Below are 10,098 nucleotides of genomic sequence, written 5' to 3'. Positions count from 1 at the left end.
CACACAGGGACAAAAAGCTGTTATGAAATGAGAATCTGTTTTTAAATTCAGAGAAGGTACAGACAGCTTCCATCCGCCCTCCCACCCCTGAGTCTCTTTGTGGCTGATTTAGTTCCCAAATGCATCAGACTCCCAAATCCACTGCATCCGTGAACTCTGGGGTTCAGATGGAAAAGGGGCTTTTGTGTTACCAAAACTTGCTGATGCTTTGGAGGCTGCTCAGGAAAACACAGGCACGACACCTCAGGAAGGAGCAGTGGAAATGTTTTGGTTACATGCAGGTGGAATTAAACAGATGTTTAAAAAATGAAAAGCTGCTTTTCTAAGTATGTCACTGTTGCTGCTCCAGATGAAGCAGGATGAACCAGAGCATCTGGAAGCCTTGGTAACAGTTTTCTTAGAGATTCCTCCCAGGGAGTGAACAGATAATCCACCTTCCTCTTCTGACACAAGTGAAGCCACAGCAGATGGCTTACAGCTGCAGGGTGGTCAGACTGAGAACCTGCCTGCTCACAGAGGCACAGCAGATTACAGGCCAAAAGACAGCTCTCTTCTCTGCCCCATTTCTCAGCCTTTTGACATCATTTTTGCTCCCTGGAGCACGAAATTCATTGTTGTATTTCTCAGAAGCACGGGTGAGCAGACTCACTGCCTAATAAAAGCCCAACCACTGGGAAAGGCTTTTGAGCTGCAAAGATGCTTTGAATGATCCCATCGTGCCTGGAAGGACATGAGGCTCCTGGGACACCCATGCAGGCATTTGTGGGTATCCAGCCTGTGTGTGAGAATACCCCAGGCTGGAGGTGACAGCAGAGCATGCAGTGGGTCCTGGCATCTCTGCTCGGGACTGCACAGCTTCCACACCCCAGGACAATGCAAGGCACCATCTTTGTATTCCCCCATCCTCCTCCTTCAGTGTTGCTGGCTGGGGCTGGGAAGACCCTCAGCTGCTTTGGGATCTGTAAGCTGTGTGGGGAGGTTGTTTGGTGTTCAGGTGCTGCAGTTTGTGCCACCACTGCTCCTCTGAACCCACCAGGAGTGAGAGGGTCTGGCACTGCAGCCCCCAGGTGTCCCTCCCCTGTGCAGGAGCCAGGGCTGTGCTGCCCCTGCTGCTGCTGCAATTGTGCTGTGGCTGGGTGAGGTTAGGCAGACTGGCAGGCAGCCCTGTCTGTGGCACTGTGAGAGGAGCCTGACCCCAGGGACAGGGCTGGGCAGCACCCAGGGGCTGGGACCAAACTCCAGATTGGTGGGTGCCATTTGGGATGGCAGTCCAGGTGTGCTGAGGGCTCAGCTGCACCTTTTTGCACTGCTATGTCTGGTTGAAGAGCTGAGGTGATGCTTGGGAGCACAGCAGGTTTTGGTACTCCCCTGGACCCCTGAGATGTGGGACAGGACATCCTGGGGACTTGCACTGACTCATCCATGATTTAAGAGCTTGCATTTGCTATCATCCAGCAAAGACCAAGTGCCAAAAATGACAGGAATTCACCCCATGGTCCTAATGAAGGTTCACAGCCCCAGGCTGCACAAATTTCTCTCCTGTCAATCACTGCTTCTCCCCAGGCATCTCATTTCAGCCCTGAGAAGAGAAAAATGGGGAGTGGTGGCAAAGGAATCTGGGGAACAAGCAAGGAAGGTCTCACACGGAAGAGAAAGGAGGAAAAAAATAATCTTGAGCTGAAATCAACCATCCACTGCTGAGGACCCTGGAGAGGAGGAGTATCCATCACTGGGAACAGGGGAGCAGAATGCTCCACTCACTGCTGCTCCTTCCCTCTCTGCACCCCCTGGGACACAGCAATGGCTCTCTCCAAGCAGTTCTGTCTTGTCCTGCTTCTCTCCACTCCCAGTTTTCCTGAGCAGCTAAATCAACAGCCTTAGGGGAAATGAAGGGGGAGAAAACATGAAACTCCCACAAAAATCCAGTTAGCGCAGCTGGTGGATTTCATGTCTAGTCCTTTCCTCCTGAAGGGGAGACAGAGAGATGAGGGGGAAGATGGGACTTATAAGGACTCTTGTCCAAGTCTTGGGTTCAAGTGTCACTTTCCATGTGATGTCAGGAATGTTCTCATTCCTCTTTTTCTGCTGAGCCATTAGAGTGTTTTCTTTTTCCTGGTGTATTGTGAATTTTTGGCACAAAGGGGTGCTTGAAAAGCCTCCCTGTTTCCGTTCTCACAAAGCAAAGGAGACCAAAGTTCACTGTGGGGGTAAAGAGCAAGACTTCTCTGATAAAATTCCAGCTGGAAGTACTCAAAGCCAAGGAGAGCTGTCCTTCTCCTTAGCCTGTGGGAGCATCTCCTGGCCCAGGTGAACTGCAAATTCACACATTGCCTCAGTTGGAAATCTTATGCTAAGAATACACATGACTTCTCCTTGAGGGCAAAATCTTTGAACGGGTGGGTCTTATCTGTGCTTATCTCTTCCCTGTGTTGCTTTAGAGTGCTTTCCTTTTGCAGATTTGGACAGGAGGAAGCTGCTTTTCTGTCCCTCCCTCTTTCCTACTTCAGGTGTGTGGACAGTGCTGAGCATCCTAAAATTGAAAATCACTCATGTGGTTTCCACATCCACAATGAATCTGGCTCTGGAGCAGACCAAGCCACTGCAAAGTGGCTAAAACTTTTCAGTATTACTTCTGTGTGTATCTCAGGAGTCCCATCCCAAAGCTGCAGATTGCTCTGAGCCCTGTGCAAACACTGGGACAGAGGAGGGTGGAGGGAGGCCTGTGAAAGCTCTGCTGAGCTGCAGGACCTGCAGAGCTCTTGCTGCAGGGGAGAGCCCCCTCTGGACATGACTGTGCCAGTCCCAATGAGCTGAAAGCTTGAGGAGATGGGGCAGCTGTGGGGTGAGGGCAGACAACACTTGCCCAGGTCCGTGGTATGGACAGGGAGCCTGCAGAGCTCCAGCTCCCAGCGCTTCTCTCTGGAGAGGAAACTGGATGTGGTGGCAAAGCTTCTCTCTGCTCGATGCAAGAAGCCCCTCAGTGGCTGAACACTGTATAAACAGCAGCAGCAGGCTCCCTCCCCCTTTCCCTTGCTGTTTGTTAAACACACGCTCTCTGCCTTTCTCTCATTCAGGAGCCAAGGCAGCATCCAGCTTCGTGAGACAGGGCTGTCAGTCACCCTGCCACAGGGGCTCAGCCTGCTCAGAGAGAGGTGCCCGAGCTTCTCCTGGCCATGAAACACTCTCCAGCAGCCCAGATCCTCACCTGACTTCCTCTCTTCTCCAAGGACACTTGCACAAAAGTGCTTTTCACTCCTTTGCCACAGGTTGACTTCCAGAGAGCGGAGAGGACCAAGCGCTCCGTCCTGGCCAGCGATGAGGCAGTGACTGCAGGGAGCAGCTCGGCTCCTGGAGGAGGAGGAGGAAGCTCTGGCCTTTGCAGGTGGGTCAAGGGGGGCTCATCTGAGCAGCAGGGCTGAGAGGGGGCCAGGTCTTGTCCATGCCAGATGGTTTGGGCAGAAAAGGTCCAAGAATCTGTGGGAAACTGGATTTGGGGACTAACAGCCCTGAGAGCTGGAATAGAGAAAGCAAAGGAAATACTGACAGGAGAGTTTTGAAAGAGCAGAAGCAGGAGTGTGGGAAGCAGGATGCTGAGTGAGAGCAGTCAGGAGAGCTCCAGGGTGCTGCAGAACCCGGGCACATCCAGCTCCAGAGGTGCAGGTGAGGGCTGTCTGAGCAATCCTGATCTCTCCTGCACTCTGCCTCCTCGTGGCTTGGCACAAACCTGTCAGCTCCTCCGTGCTGGGGCTGCACACCCTGCTGGCACTCGGCTCTCTGCCACAGATTAGGGTCCTCAGAGAGGGAGATGCAGAGGGGATATGGAGAAGGAAAATTAGTGTTTGCTTTCTCTCAGCACCCATTGCATGTCAGTCCTGGAACAGAGAAATCCTCTTACAGTCCTGCTGTAGATGCATTTCACCTACAGAGTTTCTGGTCTGTCCCAAAGCAGGATACTGTGTTTTCTCTGTTCTGTCAGTGAATTGTTATTTCCCTCTGCTCCACTGCCTCACCTATCCCAGACTCCATAATTTCAGGAGGTAACAGATTCCCCAGGTTAACCAGGATCCATCCACAATGCTGTCTCTCCCTTTCTGCAGCCCCAGCAACTGGTGTGTCTCTATCTCAGTGTCACCCATTGATCCCTGTGTCCCAGCCAGCCTTGCTCTGCTCCCATGGCACATCCCACAGGGCAGAAGGCCCTGCACTGCTCCCCCCTGCTTTCTGCAGGATAAATTCCCATGAGAAAGCATGTATGCCTGCCAAACAGATCTCACCACCTCCTTTTTCATCCTGTCCTGAGCTGGGTGATTATGGCATCCTCATTGCCCTGTCCCCTTCAGAGTCTACCATGGCTCCAGCTAGGCTGGGACATGAAAATATTTAGTGTGAGGACCCACAAGAACTCCCTGGTGTTTTTGTGGTTCCTCATCCTTGCACTTTGTCTCCCAGTGCCAGTTGTACACTGGGGTCCCCAGGAGCAGTTCTGGGTGGCAGTGAGTGTCTGATGCCATGAGGTTTCTGCAGCAGTGGCCCTGCGTTGGATAGATAACTTACAAAGCTGCAGCAGATGGTGGGATGGTCAGAGGGTCTTCTCTTTTGCTGGAGTATCATAGCAAGGCAATCATCCCTTCACTGGAGACAGAAGGAGCTGGGATAATTTCTGTCTGTGCTTTGGCTTCAGGAAATCATCCAGAGCTGCTGTTTGTCCTGAAACTGCCCATTGCACAGAGAAGATAAAATTCGTTCCCCTCCATCAGTCACATTTTGCATTTTCATGCAGTTCCTGAGATCAATGTTCAGGTTTTATGCTGAGATGCAGAGTCCTGTCTGCTGGTTAACCTCCATACCCCCATTTATTGTGTTGTCCTCCCTTAAGTGCTGTGCTGTGGGATGCAGGGACACTGAACTCTGCTGCATCTTGAAGGGAACATGAAGGTGGTAGAAGGTGGCTTGTCCCAGGGTGGCCACCAGCTTCTCGTGATGAGGGATGGTCTCAGACCTCCTTGTCGTGGATGTCTGTCTGGATATGGGTCTGGGGAGGAGATGAGTCAGTGCTCCTGACTGGGCTGCTGGAAATTGAGGGCTTTGGTGGAGTTGAGCATGGAATAAATCAGTGAGTCAAGCCATGGAAGTATCCATCAGTCTCAGCCCTCACACCCCAGCACTGCTGTAGAAAGAGTTTGTCATTAACCAAAGAGCAGAACTGGCCCAAGTCCCTTCACTCCCTCCTTTGAGGCCATGGACTCCAGCCTCACTGCTTGGACAAAAAAGAGAAATTCTAATTAACAAGCTCTGTTTTCTCCAGCCCTCTGACCACCCCTCCAGCCTCGCTTTCTGAACCCTGCCAGCCTTTACAGATGGCTCTCCCAGGTCTGGGTGTGCCTCTTCCAGCCTGGCTGAATGCCTGGGGCTGCAGCAGGGACATGGAGGGAGCTGGGGTGCCCCAGGAAGCAGACATGGATGAGTCCCAGGGCAGCTGGTCTGGGCCCTGTGCAGGAATGGAGCTGTCACTTGGTCACTGTCCCAGTCAGTGGCAGCAGTGTGCTCAGTGAAGGGCCCCTCTGTGCCTCTCTTCCCAAAGGCTGAGTCCTGCTGGCACAGGGGGCAGCTCTGTCTCACTGGGAGCCTTCCCTGGGTCCCAGCTCTGCCTCAGGTGAGGGTGAGGGTTATCTTGAAACAGGCAGCACTCTGATTCTGCATCCCTTCATGGCAACTCAGCACAGAGGAAGGGACCTGGATAGTGCTTCTGCCTCCTCCTGGTCTCTCCTGCTGCTGTCTTGTCCCAAAAACAGTTGGCTCTCAGCTCCAAGGATTTTTTCATCTAGTCTGGCAGGCCTGTTAGGCATGGGGCCTGACAGCAGCCTACACATATGCCAGCACTTCCATTACTTGCTGGAACAGACCTCAGTCCACTCCTAGCAGCATCCCAGCGACCTCCAGGCAGCTCCTGGAGTGGGAACATTTATTATAATCATTTTGTCTCTTAATTAAAATGTCTTAATTGATTTGTAATCGTTCCCCTTTGGAGAAAAAAACCCAAAACAAACAAAATCAAATAGTGACTCCATTAAGGCCATTTTGTTAGGAAGGGAAGCAGCTCCAGCAGCCACAATGTTCCTGGCTCCTCTCAGATGGTGGGCAGCTGCCAGTCTCCAGCAAAGGGAAATGGGATGAGATGTGAGCACAGGAACTGGCAGCCAGTTGGTGGATGAGATGGAGAAAAAGAGAAGGGAGTGTCCACTGGCCTGGTGCCAGCAGTTGTTGCTGAAGATAAATGGAACAGGCAAGCCACAGAAAAGGCAATAACAAGTGATAATGCTGGACAATCCAGAAGGTTTAAATCCCAGATGAGTGGCAAGCAGGGAAAGTGCAGTCACTGAAAGTGTCCCCAGAACTTGCTCTTCTGGCAGTGGGGTTTGCTCAGGGCACGGGTGTCAGCCAAGGGGCTGTGGCTGTGCCACCTCCCCAGGGCCCTGTTCCCCTGCTCTGCTTTCCCCTGCACCACTGCATGGCACAGCTCTGAGCTCCTCTCTCCTCTCTTAGAACCTGAGCTTTCCCTTGGTCTTCCCAAGGCAGGGGTGTTGTGGAGGTCTGAGATCACCCTCAAACAAACCCTGGCCCTAGCAGATCCACCCATTCTTCACTTTGCTTCCTACCCTCCTGGCAGCAGCTACATGTCCCCTACCTCAGAGTGTCTGAGCCCAACAACCTCATTTACAGGAACCACTGGCACGAATCAAGTCTGCAGAGTGAGATGTCAGGCAGGCACTGGGCAGGGAGAGAGAAGGAGAAAGGGTCCAGCAGGGGTGGTTTTAGTGCAGGCAGCTCTTCTCTGGGCCTCAGAAGGGTCCTGGCTTTGCACATGCCCAGACAGATTCCTGGGAGCAGCTCCTGGGGGGAATCACAACCCTTGCCCTGAGGAGGGATGACAGGACAAGCAGATGTTTTAGCTTAGGTGGAAATGCAGTTGCAAAGCATTCTCCCTTCCCAAGGACAGGCTGGCTTGCATGGGACTTGCAGGAAGCCCACCAGTACCCAGCAGTGCTCACATCTTTTCTGAGACAAACCCAGTTCCTTCCTCGAAGATCCTGAGAAGATACTCAGCAGTCTGCCTCTAATTCCCACTTCATTTAAGCTCTTTGCCTCCCTCCCTTAGTGAAAGGACATTTTGCCCCCTCTGCAGGTCAGAGAAAAGGCAATGTTTTGCCACACAGGCCCTTGAGCCCCACTGGCAGGAGGCTGAGGGATGCTGGGCTCTGGCTCTTGGCCTCTCTGTGCCTGGGTGCTCAGCAGCAGCTCTGTGGGAGCTTGGTCACAGCTTCAGTGGTTTATCCCTGGCCCATCCATGTCCCTGTAGGAGCTCCCTCCTCTGCTAAGCCAGAGGATGCTTGGGTGTCACCAACACTGAGAGGGACAGAGAGGTTCTTTTTAGGGATCCTGGGCAGAATGGAGATGGCTCTAAATCATGGTGACAGTTAAAGCTTCGTTTCTTTATCAGGGTATTATGATTAGCTGAATTTATGATTGAAACAGCACAAGATTTCTACAAGGAGAATCAACCTAGTACAATCTACAAATAGCAAAATGCAGAATTTATAAATAATTTATGATTCCTAATCACCTAAGTAATAGAGAATTTATAATTCAACTTATAATTTATAATCACTTGGACCCTCTTCAGATTGGGCCAAATCCTAATACATGGTTTGTTGTATCATTGTAACAATCATAATCTCGACTCAAAAATCCTATAAAGGAATATGAGCCACTCATTGAAGCCTTGGAGAAAGCAGAGGATGGTGGAGGTGTCTCCTGGCCATAGGATTCATGGGTCTCACTGTCCAGTAGCTCCTTACTTAGGACTTGTAACTGTGCTCTGAGTGCTGTCACACTTCCCTCTCCTGTGATGGGGACACAGCACCTGCCTGGCTGGGTGCCAGCAGGGCAGACAGGATTGCCTGATGCCTGGGAACCCTGAGACTGGCAGGGGAAGGAAGAAGAAAACTGGTTTGTCAAGTTGTTCCACAGGGCCTTGAGAGCCTGATAATGAGGGCCAGGGAATGGCTGTGAGACACATTTGATCACAGAGAGAGGCTCATGAAATGGCACTAGCTGTGCTACCCATTACTGGGAGGGAGAGCAGACAGTACTGGGTGCATTGGGTGGTACCATCACTTTCAGGAGCAGTGGCAAAGACTTATGCAGAGGCAAGGGGGACAGATATTTTCACCTGGAGAGGTGAGAAATAAGAAATAGAAAAAAACCTGGTGCACAATCTGGAAATAAATAAATTGTCACAGGGAGGTGGAGAAGAACACCTTGACTTTGAGAGTGCTGTGTTTCTCTTCTTTCCTTGTTCTTAAGGTGTTAGGGAATTTTTGTAGGCGAGTAAACCTCATCAAAGATGAGTGCAACCTGTGCTCTCACTTCTGCTATGTCTGTGTTCCAGACCCCCTTCTCCTCCTTATGGAAAGTCTCAGGCCAGGCATGGGACCATTGGAGGGAGCCAACAGCTCATTCACCATGGAGAAGACAGCCTTAGATGAGAAGCTGTCACAGGGCTGGCCTGCCAAGGACTTTGTCACTCCCACCCAGGCCCTCTCTGGGTCCCGCAGTGTCATGATGGACAGCACCAAGATCCTGGGGGTCCAGGTCATCCTGATTGCTGCCTACTCCCTCATCATTCTGCTGGGCTTCATCGGCAACTCCCTGGTCATCTACATCATAGTGAAGTACAAGACCATGAGGACTGTCACCAACTTCTTCATAGCTAACCTGGCCCTGGCAGACCTGATGGTGGACACACTCTGCCTGCCCTTCACCCTGGTGTACACCCTGCTGGATGAGTGGAAGTTTGGAGCTGTGCTTTGTCACCTGGTTCCTTATGCTCAAGCTCTGAGTGTCCACGTGTCCACTCTCACCCTGACTGTCATTGCCCTGGACAGGTACCGCTGCATTGTTTTCCACCTGGACAGCAGGATTTCCAAGAGGCTCAGCTTCACCATCATAGCTGTCATGTGGCTGGCAGCAGCTGTCCTAGCAGGGCCCCTGGCCATCTTCAGGGAGTACCGGTACGAGGAAATCCCGTCCATTAACCTCAAAATGGCTGTGTGCTCAGAAAAATGGCCCTCTGCTAACAACAGAGATGCCACCATCTACAGTCTGTCCATGCTCCTCCTGCAGTATGTTCTTCCTCTTGCCATTATTTGTTATGCCTACACCAGGATCTGGTTCAAGCTGAAAAACCATGTCAGTCCCACTTCTAGGAATGAAAACCAGTGCCGGAGGAGGAAGACAACCAAAATGCTCGTGATGGTGGTTGTGGTGTTTGCAGTCTGCTGGCTCCCCTTCCACATATTCCAGCTTGCCATTGATCTTGATCTGGTTCTTATCTTCCACGAGTACAAACTCCTGTACACTGTCTTCCACGTTGGGGCCATGTGCTCTACGTTTGTCAACCCCCTGCTCTATGGATGGATGAACAAGAACTACAGGAATGGATTCCTTATGTTCTTCCGTTGCCAGAACAAGCCCGAGAGCATCCACACTGAAGGCTCAGTTAGGGGGAGGTCTTACATCTTCAGGGCCAACACCCTAAATGGGAGCATCAAACAGACTGCTGGCAATGGAGCACTGCCCACAGAGGTTTAGGGATGGGACATCACCTCCAGGATTGAGGCTGACTGGGCCCAGAGACATTCTTGGGTGAAAGCCTTTTTTTGACAGAACATTGTGCTGCCAATTATAGCCACAGCAGCCATGTAGAAATATGAAATACCCCCTGTATCTCTCAAAACAATAAATCTGGTGTATTTTTGTCTGAGCAAATAAATTAATTTTCCTTTCACTGCGTTCAAGTTATGCATGGAGGCACAAGAAAAAATAACACACAGAGAAGGCTTTTATTTAGCCAGAAAAATACACCCTTCTTGCTATTTCCATTTGCCAAAGTGGGTTGCTCAACCTTTTACCCCCTGACACATTACACATTACACATTACAAATGTAGAGCTGATATTGTGTGTGATTGTTCATCTGTACGTCTCCTACCCTAAAGCCTTAATGATCCATCTTAGCTAATGCCTCCAAGGGGATGGAG

The 10,098-nt window shown here is 51.2% G+C and overlaps 1 protein-coding gene across 1 annotated transcript; it reads left to right on the top strand.

Moving 5' to 3' along the window:
* Positions 1–3,304: 3,304 nt before the first annotated feature.
* On the top strand, positions 3,305–9,759 carry LOC128944710 (neuropeptide Y receptor type 2-like). Its single transcript, XM_054288093.1, has 2 exons — positions 3,305–3,382; positions 8,450–9,759. The coding sequence occupies exon 2, from the start codon at positions 8,467–8,469 to the stop codon at positions 9,649–9,651; it is 1,185 nt and encodes a 394-aa protein (XP_054144068.1). The 5' UTR covers positions 3,305–3,382; positions 8,450–8,466; the 3' UTR covers positions 9,652–9,759.
* The last annotated feature ends 339 nt before the right edge of the window (positions 9,760–10,098 follow it).

This window comes from Melozone crissalis, unplaced genomic scaffold (assembly GCF_028551555.1).
Source record: "Melozone crissalis strain CALT ecotype California unplaced genomic scaffold, PUWL_Pcris_2 ptg000061l_1, whole genome shotgun sequence".
In the NCBI taxonomy this organism is placed as follows: Eukaryota; Metazoa; Chordata; class Aves; order Passeriformes; family Passerellidae; genus Melozone; species Melozone crissalis.
The sequence above is the reverse complement of the archived record's forward strand: the minus strand, read 5'-3'. Positions and strand labels throughout refer to the sequence as shown.

Bases quoted from the DNA above. Each gene is read 5' to 3' on its own strand.
- LOC128944710 (XM_054288093.1), top strand. From the start codon at position 8,467: ATGGAAAGTCTCAGGCCAGGCATGGGACCATTGGAGGGAGCCAACAGC.